The sequence below is a fragment of the Plectropomus leopardus genome, chromosome 7, assembly GCF_008729295.1.
Source record: "Plectropomus leopardus isolate mb chromosome 7, YSFRI_Pleo_2.0, whole genome shotgun sequence".
NCBI classification, from domain to species: domain Eukaryota; kingdom Metazoa; phylum Chordata; class Actinopteri; order Perciformes; family Serranidae; genus Plectropomus; species Plectropomus leopardus.
The window spans coordinates 25,310,510-25,328,561 of record NC_056469.1 but is presented as its reverse complement, the minus strand read 5'-3'; the positions used below and the strand labels follow the sequence as shown (position 1 = coordinate 25,328,561).

At 46.0% G+C, this 18,052-nt stretch overlaps 1 protein-coding gene across 1 annotated transcript in view; it reads left to right on the top strand.

The window, feature by feature from the left end:
• LOC121945426 (glutamate receptor ionotropic, NMDA 2D) overlaps positions 1-17,509 on the top strand; it is a 38,050-nt gene extending 20,541 nt beyond the window's left edge. The window contains exons 8-15 of the mRNA XM_042489583.1: positions 545-774; positions 1,129-1,289; positions 5,069-5,138; positions 5,246-5,363; positions 12,111-12,346; positions 14,312-15,714; positions 16,159-16,333; positions 16,448-17,509. Coding sequence (XP_042345517.1) covers positions 545-774; positions 1,129-1,289; positions 5,069-5,138; positions 5,246-5,363; positions 12,111-12,346; positions 14,312-15,714; positions 16,159-16,333; positions 16,448-17,509 — 3,455 coding nt within the window. The remainder of the gene's footprint in view (positions 1-544; positions 775-1,128; positions 1,290-5,068; positions 5,139-5,245; positions 5,364-12,110; positions 12,347-14,311; positions 15,715-16,158; positions 16,334-16,447) is intronic.
• Positions 17,510-18,052: the final 543 nt, after the last annotated feature.

Genomic DNA, 18,052 nt, shown 5'->3' with positions numbered 1-18,052 from the left:
CATTTATTATTCAACAGCATAGTTTGGACCCCTGTGATATTCAGTATGCCTGATGCCTCAGTCCAACACCCAACCCGATTCGCCTCTTTTACTGCATGATTGCTGTGCTCTACATAATTTTACCTCTCTGTCATCCTCCCATATATCCCTCTCATTCACTCTCATCTCTCTCCCCTTCCTTCCTCCTTTGCTCCTGTCGTATAAAGCAAAGGAGTGTTTGAGCCCTTTCAGTGGTGATTTGCACCATGCGGTTTAATCATTTGTAAGATCACGTAGCAGCTGAATTGAAAGCTGCCACTATCGAAATGTATAGTCGCCGCCTTATGAGCTTTGGTGTCAAAAAGCCTGCCAGGTATTTTCATATCCAGTAAACCCATTTTTACAAGATCATTCAGGGAAGTTTAATTTGAATCGGTTGCTTCATCTGCAGTCAGACTCTGCTGAATAGACTATTGTGCTGTGTACTGGCTGGAAAAAAGTTAATGTTACAATCACTCATTACGCTCTCTTGCTTTCTCTCTCTCTTTGTCGTGATTTTGGCCAGAGGCTGGAGGATCTACTTTCACTATCGGAAAGTCTGTTTGGCTTTTGTGGGCTATTGTCTTCAACAACTCTGTGCCGGTGGAGAACCCCAGAGGAACCACCAGCAAGATCATGGTGCTGATCTGGGCCTTCTTTGCTGTCATCTTTCTGGCCTCCTACACTGCTAACCTGGCCGCCTTTATGATCCAGGAGGAGTACATTGACACAGTGTCAGGCCTCTCGGACAAGAAGGTACCTCATTGCTTGAATACTGATTAAGTAGGGAAAGCAGAAGGAGAATTAAAGTCTTAGAGTGAGCCAAATCCCATGCATTTGAATGTTAAATTGATTAAAGCACAGGAATTCAGAAATGAATAAAATCTCATTTAACGTAACTCAATTACCACAGTTCTCGAATGCTTAAAAGACAGTTCTAAATGCTACTTTAAGTCCACGGACTGCTCTCTTTTCAAAGATTTGACTGTGCATGGAGTGTTGTAAGTTAGTCTGGAGAGTGGACAGAAATAGGTCAGACAGATTGGTGCACAGGCTGGTGTGTCTCATGCCCCTTCCGTCTCCCTCCCTCGCCTCCCTTTGCTCCGCTAGTTTCAGCATCCCGAGGAGCAGTACCCACCTCTGAAGTTTGGCACGGTGCCCAACGGGAGCACAGAAAAAAACATCCGCTCCAACTACCCAGACATGCACCAGTACATGGGCAAATACAACCAGAGAGGAGTGGAGGACGCCATACTGAACCTGAAGACTGGGTCAGTCTACTTTAACATGATTTTCATGTGTCCAGCCACATCTGTGTTTTTCTCCACATTTTCAGTGTTTTTAGTAGCTGAGTTTCCATTGAAGCATGCTTTGCAAGTTATTGTCCGTTAGATTTAGGGAAGTTGTTAAAATTGTTCACACTTCCCTTAGGCAAATATAAAACTATGGTGTTGTTTGCTTGAGACATAAAATCTATATATAAGCTTACAACAACCAAGATGCTCACATCACAAATTATTCAGAACTGCTCCATGAGTTTTAATGTGGAAATAGATACGTTTTTTGCTTTAAAGAAGTTTTTTACTTTTGGAAAGATGGTCTGCTCACAAAACTGGGCTGTCCATGGCTATGATGACACAAATACTTACAGAAAAAACAGAAAAATGGCTGTGGCATTTGCTTTTGTTCAAGAGTTAGTAAACTGACAACTACCAGAATGCACTGTGCAGCTTTCAAAAGAAAATATGAAAACATTTAAAAAGACCCCAGAATTGTCTTAGCATTAGGGATACAAGATTCTCCGTCTTGGTGGTCATGCTTTTTTAAAAAAAAAACCCCCAAAAAAAAAACAAGTGCAACAAAGCAAAAATTAGTGCAGAAAAAGTAAACGCAATGTATTCCCTTCAAAGAACTGTAATAAATCAGGATCCTTTAAATCAGGGATATGCAACATGCTTTGCTTGGGGAGCACAAAATGACAGGAGGCCAGGGGTCAGTCGCAGCAGCCCCATACATGTTTCCAGGACTTTAGGACATTTGTCAGAATTTAAGGAAATTGTGGGCTTAGCGAGGACCTCTGTCGAGGGGTGTGTGGGATCCTCCACTCTCACTTTTTTTGATGCACAAGCTCTATTTTGATGCTGTTTTATGCACTCTGGCATCTTAGGCATACTTAAAGTACACAAACAATTCCTAGTATGAATCAGTTTATCTTTATTATGAATGGCACCCTATTGGGTGCCAGATTTGGATCACGGGCCAAGTTTTTCTTTTTTTTTCGTTTTTATGAAATAGTGGATTCCTGCTGATGAAAAGTGATGTTGAAAGTACATTTGTCAAATACGTTCTGATAAAGGTTTCACAAGAATAGACTTAAAGATTTCAAGAAAAATTATGTTAAAGTGACACTGGCTACTGACGTGATATTCCTCCCAGAAAGCGTTCCCTTTGTACTGCCATTCAGCTAAGGTGCTAGTATAGTAGTGCCATCAAAAGAAGAAGAATTTTTGCCATCAGAGATCACTCACTTTCTGACCTCACTGCTATCGATTTGATTTTTTTGTTCTAATTTTCTATCCATATTTTTCATTAAGGTTCTGTATCTGCATAGCATTAATTTAGCAGCACACCACAGTTTGCAATGTAAAGATATAGAGGAGTAATGATGCTGCTTTGCATTGTGCTCATATGGCAGTTACTTCTGATTTTGGTATGGTGCCATTTCAAAAGCGTTGCACCCGCTCTACAGTTTCCCCCTGCTGAAAACTGTTAGCTCTGTCAGCACCATTCCCGTTGTTAAGTGCTGTTTATGGAGTTAGCACTGTTAGCTGCTAATCGCTGGCTCAGACAACTCCATGCTGAAAACCGTGCGATGATAACGCATACTCTTAGAATTTTTCATAAATCCACTTTAATTAGCAAAATCAACATTTAATCTCATAAAACAGTAATTTTTTAATATGTTAGAGCGCCACGTCCTTACATCAACTGAAGTTTTCATGTTGGTCAGGTATGCAGCACTTATAAAACACTCTCATATAGGTTAACATGTACAAAAACCCCCCCCAAAAATGCTCAAATTGAATTTTGTGTCGTCAGAAAGTGATTGATTTCTGACAGAATGCCCCAGTTGTCTTCTGATGAAACATGGCCAAAATAAACTGATAGTGACTGCAGACTGCACAACACAATCTCACCACTAAGTCCATTCAGTAGCTGCTTTGGAGCGATTATATCACACAGTCTTTATTGACTACTATATGGCTGCTTAAAAGTTGCGATTGAAAGTTCACTGTTTACCTCAGACACAGCAGTTACACAATACAGTCTCAGTACATGGTCCATTCTGCAAACACTACTGCACTTACTGCATTTGCATCAACCCATTTACTGTCAGGGTTCCCACGGTTATGGAAAACCTGGAAAAGTCATTAAATTTGACAATGTCATTTTCCAGGCGTGAAAAATTGATAGAATTAATTTAAAAAATCATTGAATGTTTTGAACAAGTCATGGAATTTTGTGTTTAATAAATTGTTACCATAATTTTCCAGGGATAACCTTCCATGTGATGTAACAGCACTTTTAATTTCTTCACGGTAGCAGCTGACACAACGTAGCTCTAATGCGAGTCACGTCATGTCGTTGCATCATGAACATTGTGATGCGCAGTAGTTGCATTGGAGGACGTGCAATACAAGTAAAGCAAATTAACTCAAACAACTTATTTGCTGGTTGGTACATATGGAAAACTTGCACAGTTCTTCCCCTTTAAGACAGGTTATATGTATATGTGACGTAGTGTGTTGGCATTTGTTATGAGACGTGTGTGTGTGTGTGTGTGTGTGTGTGTGTGTGTGTGTGTGTGTGTGTGTGTGTAAAACTTCTGTAACCAGGCCAGCAAGTGCAGCAGTACAGTCATTACATTGAAATTTTATTACTGGTCCTTGACATGTCATGGAAAGTTTTTACATCTGGTCCATGAAAATGTGTGGGAACCCTTTAATATGTTTTTTTTCGTGGAGTCATACCTGCTGCCATTTACTATTTGTGATTTTTTTTTTTCATGTTCTCACTCTCACTTGCAGGCCATCATACACAGCGGCATGCTTTTCAACGCTGACTAACATTTCACATCTTTTGTCACACTTCCTGCTTTCCTGCACAGATGCTCTCACCTTTACTCTCTCTCTCTCTCTCTCTCTCTCTCTCTCCACCTTCACTGCTATCTCCACCCACACAGTGCAAGCAGCATTTCCCTCTCCAGTTTCTAGTAGAATCTCTATCACCCGTCATGTGCTGGATAATCCCAGTTTACTTTATCCTAAGCCTCTGTCATCATTTCTCCCTCCCCATTGCCTTGACACCACAATTATAACTCAGTGTTAACATGCACAAAAAATGAGAAACTTGCTTTTTTTCTGCTGTCTTTTCTCCTCTTCCTCAGTGCTTATCTTTCCTTTCCTCTCACGCCTCATCTGGCCTGTTATCTTACCGTTTCTGTCTTTTCTTCTTCTTTGGTCCATTCTTTCCCCTCCCAGCGTGCTTTCTCGGTGTGTCTGTATTTAAACTTTATAATCCTCATCACTCTCTGGCTCTATCCCATGTCTTTCCCCCCTGAAGTGTGTAAATCTCCCCCCACCCTCGCTCTCTCTCCCTCTCTCCCTGTCACTGCGCTCTTCGCGCCGTATAAATCCCTGTCCTCCTCCCCTCCACCTCTTCCTCCACCACCTTCCCGCTCCCTCTTACTCACACATCTTTCCCTGATCTCTGCCTTATTTTATTCTCCTTGTGTTTTCACTCTTTCCGCCAAGCCTGCTTTACTATTCCACCCATCCTCCCTTTTTTCTTGTTATGATTTAACTTTTCATGCCCTCTCTATCATTCTGTGCGCCTGCCTGCTGAATATTTTTGCACCCTAAGTCTCTTCCCAGGTAACATCGCAGAGATCCACCTTTATGCCTCCTCCCCTGCCTCAGACAGTCTCTCCATCCCTCTGCTCCTCTCTCCCATTAAATGATGAATGAATTCTCCCTTGATCCCTTTACAGGAAACTGGATGCTTTTATTTATGATGCTGCAGTATTGAACTATATGGCCAGGAAGGACGAAGGTTGTAAGGTGAGGACTAACCCACACAGGCACTTTTGCTCACACTCTAGCTTCAACATGTTTGTAACTCTTTGTCATTTTTTAAAAACATATCTGCGCATTGTCCTTTTTCCAAGGTGATGACCATAGGCTCGGGGAAGGTTTTTGCCACCACAGGCTACGGTATCGCCCTGCACAAAAACTCACGCTGGAAACGTCCTCTTGACCTGGCCCTGCTGCAGCTGGTGGGAGATGGTGAGAACTATGGGGAGGGGAGGGTGGAGAGGAAAATAATTAGAACAATGGAGGGGCAAAGAGAAGGTTACAGTTAAAATGACAAGACAGAGAAACGAGCGTCAGAGTAGCACTGGGGGTGGGGGGTGAATGGAGGACACAGGGGGTAGATGAATGAGAGGATGTTGAGAAGTCTAAGGTGTGGGGAGAGCGATGGATGAGAGGTGCTGCGTTTGTCAGGGAATAATGGTGTGTAGGAGAGGGCTGATGGTGATGGTTAAGAGGTTTGTAGGTCTCTTTATTGACTATAAGAGAGGAGGGGAAATAAAAGGGGAGGTGGGAGCAGGAGGAGTACTTTTGCTGTTTTCAAGCATAGACTGTATGTAAAGATGGGCGACATGTGTCCCCAAGGAAGTGCTCTGATGCAAATTTTACGTGGTGGCCAAAAGTGGAATTACACCATCCGGGGTCAGTCACATGATGCCCACTGCCCTGGAAAGACTTTTCCCCATAGACTTACATTGGGAAAGAGAAGTCTGTAAATCAGTAAATAATTTTTTTGTGAGCGTCAAAACCTCCCTGAAACAACTCATTTCAGGAACAACTCGCAAACACTTAGAAAGTCTAAAAGAGCTGCAAGATCCATTTTTAGACCACCATTCAAGCTAGCGAAGCAGTCCGGAAGTTAGTTGCTCTGCCAGCGCGGTAGTGGACAGTAGTGCCCGCCTTGGGCACACTCGCCCACGCTTAGCCATCGTAGGTGTCTAGTGCTCAAACCTTATGGGCCAGTAGATTTGGGTATTTTATTGTATTTTATAACCGGAAAAAGAGCTTTATTCCTTTATGTGTCAATGAGCAGCTCTCCTCAGAATGAATGAGGCCACGCCGCCCCATGGCTGCATCCAAACTTTAATACAGCCATGGTCTCCACTTCCTCCTACTGTACAAAAATAAAAGCAAAATATCCTGGATTTGGAGCCAGACTCTGCGGTAGAGATCTCTGCAGCATCAAGTTCACACCTGTCCAGCCAATCCAGCAACAAAATCAATTGCAAGTACACTGATTGGGATACACACCTGTCTCTCCTGACGTCATTTTTTTTTGTCTCCATGCTGGCGATAGCTTTTGCCAGAGGAATGATGTTTTCAGGTCAAAGTTAATGTGTCCTCACATCTGTCTCATTCTCGTGAACTTGATCTCTCTAAATGGCCCTGAGGGAACATCCTCAAATTTGGCACAAACATCCACATGGATGCAAGGGTGAACTGATGAGAATGTGTTGGTCAAAGGTCACAGTGAGCTCACGAAACATGTTTTTGGCCATAACTCAAGAATTCATATGCTGATTATTACAAAATTTTACACAAAACATTTCAACCTCATAATTCTGGAACTGAAAGGGAATCATTTGGTCAGGTGTTTAACTGGTGACACTAATCTTAGGTATCCAGCTTAAAACTGATTGTGTGGATCTTATTTGCTGCCGGGGGAAAAAGTGTGAGAAGCGTTCATGTTTTAGAATTTGTAGCTTCTTTGCAGCGACATTTGAAGCATTGTCAGCTGTCATGGATCACTATGAGTCATTGGACTCATGGATGTAAACTGTAGCTGCAAATTGACTGATCTGAGGATGCATAAAACCACTAGGTGGTAATTCCAGTTAAATCATTAAATAACTAATTAAATGAACACTTAAGTCGCTGGTGTGATCAGAACTTCCTAAAATGACAGGAATTATCTTTATTATTTGACATGTGCTTTGATCTTGTAGTTTGGCTCATGTCCCATCGGCTAACATGGAGCAGGCGGGGTTTATGAACTATACTGCAGCCAGCCGCCTGGGATCTGTCATGTTGTCCATCTTTATGTGCGGTCTATGGTTTCTAGCACTGCAGAAAGTACTTGACTCTTTTGGTAAAAATGAAAGCACCCTCCCCTGTTTTGACTCCTCTATACCTATCCGATGCACACTCTCTTTTCTTCTTCCTGCTCGGGCTGAAAAAAAAAAGGATTTACTTGTGTGAGTCAATGTTGTAAAAAAAGATCATCACAACTTGTGCTGTGACAGATTTACACTCATTACAGATTAGCTGATGCTGACACGTGGAGTGAGGAAGTGTGAGGAAAAAAGAAACACCTGAAAATACCCAGAACATGAGATGAGTGCACCGAAGCAAAAAAGAAATATAAAAAACAGATCAGATAATTGGATAATTGATAGCTATGGGAGCATTATTAGTATGCGGCACACACTTGTGTCTAAAATTAATCCATGGGAGGACGCTTCCTTGTCTTTGACAGAGAGAATCTGTTTTTAGCAATAGTTGTCAGTACACTAATGCTTGATTGTCATTTTACACAGTCCGCCACACGCATTTATTGTCTCAATCGGATGCTGCTTGTTTGGCTTTTCCTCGTGCTTTAAATCAGCTTTGCTTATGGCGTGGCGGACAAAGCCCTTTAGCTGTTTCTGGCACGCAGACACTTTAGCTGCTTACACACTGATAATGCCAATTTGGTGCCAAGATCTATTAAATAAGACCGGCGTCTGGAGCTGAATAGTTGGACCTGGGAAAAGATGCGCGTGCGTGCGCGTGCGCGCGCGTGCGTGCATGCGCGGAAAACAGAGAGCCCAGACAGCCTTGACATGCTATGTCTGTTGTTCTTTTTAACTCCTGGTACATTCCCTTGTCCTTGCTCCCGTTCCGTGTAGCAAAAAGCTCTTAAAATCAGCTGTGCACATTGGATGGATGTAGTTAAAGGGTGGTGTTGAATGCTGAGGGTTCTAGTTGTAGGCAGGCATTATTGGAGTGGATTACTAAGGAAGAGGATTAGTTTGTTTGGATGTGGAGAGAGGGAGGGAGTGGAGAGGGGGACTCACATTCAGAGTGCCCTCAAAGGCTGCATCTCAACAATCGCCCTGCGGCTCAAGGGCTCGGCATCACACCTTCAGCCGGGCTAAATCATGTCACAGTGTTACATCATTATTGTGCCACGCCGTGTTGAGTCATATCATTTTACAACTGCATTAGAGGGGCACTAGAGAAGTCCGCAGCTGCTTTGTCAACCCCGTGAGTGTATTGTTCTCCTTGTTGCTGCCTCTGGTGATTCATACCGCTGCTTTTAGAGAAGGTCCATTGATCTCGCTACAACTCGTATCCTGATAAAGGCAAAACTGCTGAGTAGGAAGATTTGCTTTCTCCCCCCTCTTATCAGATCCACTTCTATTTTATGCATAGTATCAGGATTTTGATTCCAAGAATATATTATTCAGTGAGTAGATATTAAAAAAAAAATTGTAAGAAGCTGGGTTTGCAGCTCTTGGCTGGCAGAGTGTTTTTTTTTCTTTCAGCAATCTTGCAACGAATGCCGAGAGGTTTGTCATGTTGTGATAAAGGCACGGGTCACGGTTTACTGCTCAACAACTGTGGAGCTCAGCGTCTCTGGACATGTTTGGCATCGTGCCACATCTGGCAAAAATGCAAGCATACACGCAGGCACTTGGGTATTTACATATGCACACAGACACACACAGATTCACACACACTAAGACACAGAAATACAGTTCCCTTTATTAAATAATGTCTTTGTGGTGCGTGCCAGCTCTGTGTTTGCAGCATGCCAGCTCTACCTGACCTGACCTGCCAGGAACGACAGAGGTGGAGTGTGGATTTGACACACCTGTCAGATTTGGCAGGCCTGAGCTGGCTGCGACTGAGAGGTAGAGACAACTGCCATCACAAAGGCCTAAGGGAGGGAAGAAACCTGCGCAGTGAGAAAGAGTCAGATTGTAAAGGAGGGAGACGAAGAAGCAGAAGATGAATCACTGGGAGTCAAATGGCAAGGAAAGCCAGGAGATGAGACTTAGAGCTTAGAGAAAGGATTCAACGGGGGCTTGTGAAGTGGAGGACAGACATGAGACTACCTGTTTATCTGTACCCTTCACTAAGACACTCGCTGTTTTCACAACAGGCTCCTGTTTGGTGACACAGCTGCTACTGAAGGTCATTGACACCGATAAATCCTCTTCAATGGGGCTCTGCGCTTGAGTTAAAAACAGACCTTTGTGTCTTAGAATGCAGAGACGTAGATTTCAGGGGGGACGCAGGGGACATGTCGCCCTCAATAATTAAAACATGCAGTTTTGATGTTGGCACAGATATTTTCAGCCGCTTCTTTGTCAGCTCTGCTAAATTTGTGCGTATTTTAGGCCAAAGTGTATGTCTGTTTTTAGGAGTTGACCAATATTGTTTTTTCAGGGCCTTAACTGATACCAATTATAAGTAGTTAATGAGACCAAGAACCAATATTTAGAACCGATATGCATTCACAATAAAATTGAAAATCTTTCCGCCAAATATGCCTCCATCATGCACCTTTGGGTTGGATTATTTAAAAAAATACAAATTCAGTTTGCTGTCTTTCCTTTTCCTGTCTTTTTCTTGTTTTTGTTACCCTGAGTTTACTTTTTTGGGGAAAGACATAAACATGTACATTGATGCTCCAGCAGCATAAAAAGGGCTCTAACTGCGTTTAGAGACACTTTCTAGCGCGGGGGGTGGACTAAACCATTTTGCACCTTGAAGGGGTGAGAGGAGCCTCAGAGAACTTCCACTATTTTTTTTAAATTCAGTCTTTCAACTTATTTATTCAGCCAATTTTAATTTAGTTATGGCACTAATTACTTAGAAATAATGAACTGCAAACAAAACCAAACTCTACATGCCAGGCTTTTAGAGCCCTCCCCTCCCATTGGGGCCCTGAGTGATCAGTCCCACTTTTCCCCCCACTACGACCCCTCTATGGAATTGTAATATCCTTTGATTCACCAAAACTTGGCTAAAAGGAGTGACCATGCAGGATTACCGGAACCATCCAGAAACATGGACAATTATAAATCAGCAGACAACAATGTACGAAGAAAAAAAAGTGCAGAAGTTACAGGAGCTGATGGGATCAAATTTCACTAGAAATAGAGTAGAACCTTGTATAATTCCTTGTGATAAATAAATTATCGATTGTTTGATTTGTTTCCCCTGAAACAAAACCACCAGAGGTCTTTTATTTTGATATCCACCATAAATTGATGTGTAAAAATTCACCAGAATGAAGTAAATTAAGTGTTTGACCCTCCAAAGGTCCCCTATGAAACCCCTGCTCATGTGGGAATGTATGTATGTATGAATGGATCTGAGAGGGGGAGTTGTTACCTGAGTCTGCCAGTGGGCTGCAGTAGCACTGTGTCCATCTGTTGCTGTAGCTGGAGGCCACGGCTGATTGGCTAATGATGTTCTACAGGAGACACATTAGCCAGATCACACAGATGACTGAGTCGGCTTCATCTGAGCTACGCAAGCACAGCTAATGATGGCACAAATGAAAAACCCGGAGTTTTCGCAGAGCAGTGCACCGCAGTGTTGCAAGTGGATGCGTTGACTTGTGAGCTTCTGAAGTCGCTTTGGCACTTAGAAATAGTTCAGAGACTGTAATATGCAGTAAAATACAACCTTCAGACCTGGTTATTGCAGCGCTGCACATCCCGCCATTGCTATTAGTGTAACAGAAAGCTCTCATTACGAGTTCTGTTGGAGAATACGCCTCTTTAATTCCATCATGAATCATTTGATGCATCTTCTGGCTGTCCATCACTATGGTTACGCCAGCAACCCCCGCAGCCAATGACAGGTTTAGCAGGGCGGCTCGGATTCGTTAGGCCGGCGAGATCATAAGTGAAAAGGCAGAGTGGTTCCTGGTAGGTTAACAGATGGGAATCTCAAATCCTCCAGAGCTTACCACCTTGATGGAGATTCGGACCATCCCTCCAGCACAATTAAATGATTATGATCTCCTCCCTCTGCCTCTGTCTCTGTCCCTTCCCATCGTCTCTCTCTCACTTCACATTTTTTCCTCTCCTCTCATCCTCTTCAAGCTGAGGAGTGTTCCTGCTGTTTGTCATAATGACACAATCTCAGCCTCTCGTCCTCCATCTCTGCTTCCCTTGTTCCAGCCCCCTCTAACTCTCTCTGTCTCTCTGTCTGTCTCATTTCCCCTGATGCGTTCGTGGACAGAGAAAGAATGCCTCTCTCTCTCTCTTTGTAAAACATTCTTCCCAACTCTCTCATTACCCCGCTCCCTCTCGTCCAACCCATCCCACCATCTCACTGTGGCTCCTGGTCTCTCCCTCTCCTCCCCTGCTCATTTACTCCGGGTTACAATGTTGAGATTAGGTTGTCGCTGCCATTTTACTTCTCAGTGCTACTTCATTGTCTTGGACTCTCTCTCTCTGTGTCTCAGGCTGCTTCCTCTGTGTTACTTTGGACACAGCGCTGCTTTTTGTATACTGACCTCTGACCTTGAGGAGTCACCTTGGATAATGGGCAAACAGCAAGCAATACTGTAGACCTGTACTTTAGTGCTTATTATTAGCCTTTCTGTCTCCCTGTGTGTCCCTTGTCACTATCAATTGCTCCTTGTCTTTGTCTATCTGTCTGTCTGTCTGTCTCTTTGTCTGTCTCTACAACCTTGAAATAACCCCAAACCTCGCAGCTGTAACTCTTCTTGTATCCAACATGATCCCTTCTTTCTTCCCTTAACCCCTATATGTCCTGTCCTGTCTTACTTCACCTTTTTATTTTGCATGTCCTTCCCCCTCCATGTTCTCTCATTTATTTTCTGCTCTACTTTTACCCCCTTTTAACCTCTTTCATTTCCCTTTTCCCGCCTCTCTTCCTCATCTTTGCCGAACCCCCCACCCGTTCTCTTTCCAGATGAGATTGAGATGCTGGAGCGCCTCTGGCTGTCAGGTATCTGCCATAATGACAAAATTGAGGTGATGAGCAGCAAACTGGATATCGACAACATGGCCGGGGTCTTCTACATGCTGCTGGTGGCTATGGGACTCAGTCTGCTGGTGTTTGCCTGGGAGCACTTGGTCTATTGGAAGCTGCGCCACTGCATGGCCACCAGTTCTGGCAAATTGGACTTTCTCCTGGCAATCAGCAGGGTAAGTGTTTTTATCTGCAGTGTTTTTCTGCACCAGTACACCAAATGTCTTACTCTTTTGCAGACCTTCTGAGAAGTGTTTTAGGGTCTCAGTGTTTTATATCCACATTTCCAGGGCTGATGTTTTAATGTTAGGCCTATTAAAACTATTTTTATGCCTCTGCACTGGAGATAGCAGAGGCTGGAGGCATTATGTTTTGAAATTGTCCTTTTCTCAGTCCATCGGTCAATCCATCCGTCCATCCCATTCTCGTGAAGGCAACATCACAAGAACACCTGGAGGGTTTCTTCACATTTGGCCCTATTGTCCACTTGGCCAATTTTTGGATTTTGGTTGTCATTGGTCAAAGATCATGTTCACCGTGACCTTGTCTGTCTCATCCTCATGAATACAATATCTCAAGAATGCCTTGAGCTTTTTTTGTTATTTGGCACAAACATCCACTGAGTAAGGATGAATTAATCAGAGTTTGGTGGTGAAAGGTCAAATGTCGAGGTTACTTTGCATCTGTCTCATTCTTGCGAATGCAATATCTAAAGAATGCCTCAAGGGGATTTCTTCAAATTTGGCACAGGTGTGCACTTGAACTTAATTATGAACACATTACTTTTTGGTGGTCAAAGGTCGAAGTTAATGTGATCTTGTCTGTCTCACTCTTGTGAATGCAATATCTCACAAACAGCTGGAGGAAATTCCTTCAAATTAAGCACAAATGTTCACTTTAAGTTTGGGATGTACTGATTAAAATTGGGTGATCAAAGGTGAAGGGTCGAACTCTTGCCTTGCATTTTTATGAGTGTGGTATCTTAGGAACACCCAGAGTGAATTTCTTTAAATTTAGCACAAACATCCACTTGGACTCAAGCATGAACTGTTTAGAATTTGGTGGTCATACTTCATGTCTTTACAAAGCATCTTCAGCCATAACTCAAGAATTTATACAATAATTATAATAACATTTCTCATAAATGTCTAATTGTGTAAAATGTGATTAAAAAAAATATGCTACGTTGAATCCAAAAGATCAAAGGTCAGCTTCACTGTGTCTGCATAATATTCTACAAAAATACTTTCCTGGCCATTACTCAGTGTCATATCTCAAGAACAGATGGGGAATCATTTGGTCAGGTACTGAATTAGTAATACTAATTTTAGGTGCCTACCTTGTAACTGTGTGAAAACACGGATGCTTCTCAAACATCTTCAGCAGAAATGGATGTAATCTGTGACTGCAACTTGACAAGTTCGCGAAGGCATAAAACAAGGAGGCCATAATTGTAATGCTACAACAAGGTGTTCCTACAATCTAATGCATCAAAACTATTGTACACTCTAACAGGACAACGTGATTGGAATCAACATGCTGTGCACGTTACCATGTGCACACACATGTGTAAGAACATGTGTGTTCCCGCCTGTGTGTGCCCTTATCTGTTACTGGGTGTGAGTGTTAGAAAGTGTGAGGTCCAGGGGTCAATTCAATTCCACTCAGTCAATTCGGGAGATTAATTGAAATTCAATTCCGCTCACACCCTGGATATCCTGTTTCTCTGACAGTGACCTTGACAGAAGCAGCCCGTACCATATGCATGCGATTATTGTAGCTTCACTGATAATAATTTGTCCTTTTTCACCACTGCCGTTGTAATTTATGCATTTATGTATGCAATTCCATTAACCAAACAATGCACTACTGTACTATAAATAGGAATGGATGTTTATCTGAAAAATAGCAATCTTGCATTTCTTATAAAAACTGGAAACTTATTTGGATTGCTGTTTTATGATTTCCATCCTAATCCACTCCCCTCGCTCTCTATCCTTCTGTTGCTCGTGTACATACAGTAAGACAGTGCCTTTTGTACATGGGTGGTATCTTATCTGCATCTATGTTGCAGTTTTTACATGATCACAAAAGCAATGTTTGACTCTTTGTCCTTGATTTCTGCTTTCTCTCTTTTTTAGGGCATGTATAGCTGCTGTAGCTTCGAGGATGAAACAGCACCAGGTGGATCTAAGTCTTTGCCGGCTCACCACCACACCGCAATGGTTACAGTCCCGTCCCAGCCACATGTTGTCTCAACGTCTATGACCAACCCAGTCATGGCCATGGCGCAACAGCAGCAACCACCGCAACAGCAGCAACCGCAGCCCGTCTACAAAACACCTCTACCGGGCTCTCCTCCCACCGTGGTGCATTCTGGGACAGCACTGGGTCCCTCCAACACCCCCATCGCTGGTGCACCCCTCCCTTGCTCCACCTTTCTGCCCCGGCCAGACCGCAGGCTGGCTGTGGTGGATCGCTGGAGGCTGCCCAAATCTGCTACAGCCACCAACCCGTTGGCTGTCAGGGGGGCCATCACTGACATGGGACCCTTTGCTCAGAAAGTCCCACCAAACTGGGCTTCAACTGCTGGAGGGGGTGGGGGACTTGATGGCTATAAGAGATACTATGGTCCCATTGACCCTGAGGGACTGGGGCCCTGCATGGAGCAGCAGGCAGGGTCCCAGACCCCCAAGACTATGCCCAGGGGCCATCCCCAGCCCCCTCCAGCTAGTGTGGCCTTCTATTCAGAGAAGGGCATGGACCACGGGGTGGGGAAGAGGGTGGTGGGAGGTGGCAGCGGAGGTCAGGGGAAAGGGGCCAGTAAACCTCTTGGCACTCCCAGACTGCCTCCTAAGAGTCAGGCCCCTCTGCCTCCTACACCCCCACTGCCACACCCCTCTCCCCCTCTCCCCTCATCCTTCTGGAGGAAGCGGAGGCCCAAGAAGCCCAAAGAGCCTGGAGGGCCGCTGTATGAGAACATTCTGCCACTGGGGCGGAGGGGAGGAGCACGAGACGGAGTGAGGGAGGGAGGAGGGAGGAGGGCACGCCCCCTCTCTCCCCCGCTCTCACTTCCTGTGCCAGTACCCCTCAGCCCCTCTTACACCCCTCCTTCGCCCTCTGCATCTTTGCACTATACGTCCTCCTCCTCTTCGTCAACCACCTCGTCCACATCCACATCCTCATCGGCTTCATCTTCTCGCTCCACCTCTCCCACCTACTCTTACAGCTCCTCTAGGAGCACGCGAGACAGGACTGGAGGAATAGACGGAGAGGATGACGACGATGACGAGGAGCTGACAGAAGAGTCGAGCCTCCTCCTCGGCAGGGGGAGGGAGAGGGAGCGCTCAATCATCCGGCCTCGTTCCCTCAGCCACGGGCGCCTGCCACCACCCATACCCCCCAGGAAACCACGCACATCCTGGGGTGACAGAGAGAGGGAGCGAGAGAGGGAGAGAGGCGGGAGCCAACTGTCTCAGCTCCAAGAGTGGTGGGCAAGCTGGAGCGAGCGAGAGAGGAGCGGAGCGGGTGGGGATGCTGAGAGGCAAAAAAGGGAAAAGAAGAGGAGAAAAGAGAAGGAGAAAGAGAAGAAGAAGAAGAAAAAGAACAAAAAGAGGAAAAAGAGGGAGGAGAGGGAGAGAGAGCGAGAGAGAGAAAGGAAGCGGCGAAAGGTGAAAAAGAAGAAGAAAAAGGAGCTGAAGACAAAGAAAAGGAAGAAATCGATAGGGGGAAGACGCTCCGAGCCAGAGGAGGGAGATGTAGAGCCAGAGAGGGAAGGGGAGGGAGAAGGAGAGAGGGAAGGAATACAAGACTACTCTTCCTTCTCTACCCAGTATCGGAGCTCGTTTGCGGAAAAGGGGCGAGATTCATGGGAAGGAGAGAGGGAGAGAGGTCGGAGAGAAGGAGGAGATGAAGGTAATGACAGGGATCAGGAGGACAGCGGCAGGAGCAGGGAGAGGCGTCCCAAATCCTCACGCTCTCATTCCAGACATCGTATCCCCAGTAAGCGCTACCCTAACCTCAACAAACTCCCAGCATCAGTCAAATTTTGGGTGAATGGGAGAGGTGATGATTCCAATACTCCTCCAACATCCCTCCACCCGCTTATACCATCCTCCAAGAGGAGAAGAAGTGGAGGGATTGACAGGGATGATAGTGGGAGGGTCGGAGAGCGGCGTCCTTTGTTGATGCACTATGAAAAAGAGAAAGGACAAACCAGAGAAGGGCTCTCCTTCCCTGAGTGGGACTCTGAGGATGATGAGGATGATGAGGAGGAGGAAGAGGAGGAGAGAGTGAGGGAGCGGGTGGAGGAGAGGGGACGGAGAGTAGGTAGGGGGGCGGTGTCTGAGTCAGAGAGGGACAGGGCCAGGGCGGAGGATAGTTATTCAGATGAGGGCTCGTCAGGGGAGTTTGGGCGTTTTGAAAGATACTGGGAAGGAGGTGCAGGGGGGAGCAGCAGTGGGATAGGAGGCATAGGAGGAGGAGGCTGGTTCTTTGGCACGTACCCCTCCAGAGAGAAAGGAGGCAGCATCAACAGTCGGGATGATTCCTTGTTAGGAACTCGAGCAGAGGGATGGATCGGTGCTGATTTTTGGGGTTCAGGGCCAGGAGTAGGGTGGGGCTCAGGGGGAGGGAGCGGAGGGCTCGGCTCACAGTGGCCGCCACCTCCCGCCGCCTTCCCTCCGCCAAGGAGATACTGGTCTATGGACAAGATCCCTGTGAAGGGAGAGAAAAAGTGGAAGAGTGGAGGAGGGAAGAGCAAAGGGCGATCTAGGGACAGAGGGGAAGAAACAGGACGGGCCACCATGTGCTCTTGTAGCCTTTACCCCCAACCCCACCCGTACCCGCACCCCCACAGCCGCTCGCACACCTCCCACTCCAAGAGAGGAGCCACGGCGCTCTCCCACAGCCAGGAGGAGCTTCTCCCCCACTGCCACAGCTTCAGCGGGGGTTCTCGCCCCAAACCTCTGCCCCCGAAACCAGATTCCAGTCAGGCCAAATCAGGCAGCCAATCTAACCTCAGCCTCAGCACACAGCCCACAGACCATCCACCTCAGCCCTCGCCGTCGCCGCCCCAGCAGCCGTCCATGTCTCCCACCTCCCTCCCGATGCCCATCCCGCCTCCGCCCTCCTCATCCTCCGTCTCGCCACCAGCAGGGGTCGGGATGGTGGGCCAGGGCCAGGCTCAGGCTTCGGCCAGTGCCAAACTCCAGTATCAGAGACTGCGCTCGGTGCCACAGCCACGGAGGTTCTACTCCCCCCACCTGCCGCTCAAAGCCAAGAGCCTGTGCTCACGCCGAGGGTCGGCCCACTTCTCCAGCCTGGAGAGCGAGGTATGACAGGGGGAGAGGAGAGAGGGAGACGTGGGAGCGAGCACCACTGCTGTTGAGAACCGTGGCGCCATGGCAGCCAGAGCCAGGGACGACACCAGAGACATGGCCGCCTTGGTGACCATCGGGAATCAACTAGCGACTATCACCGCGGGAACTAACTTGGACAGTAGTTCTACTGCAAACACTGCTCTGTGTGAGAGCAACGCTACCGCCACCCGCTCCATTGTACGCGTTCTTGTGAGGGCGACAGTGAGACGCCACACCAGGGTGAGCTACATCCGTTTGGATGGTTCCCATGACGACGAGAGTGAAGGCGAGGCTGCATCACCGGGGACCGCAGCTCCTGAACTCCTCCTCCGCTCAGAATTGAGCTTTGTGATGTCATCTTCGGTTCTCCTCCCCTCCCCGAGTCACAACTATGGATAAGAGTAGTCTCCAACTTGTGAGTAATGATGTCATATTTGTACACACAAACACACACACACACACATGCACGAGTGCACACACACACACGCACGCACGTACACACACAGATTTATGCTCAAAACG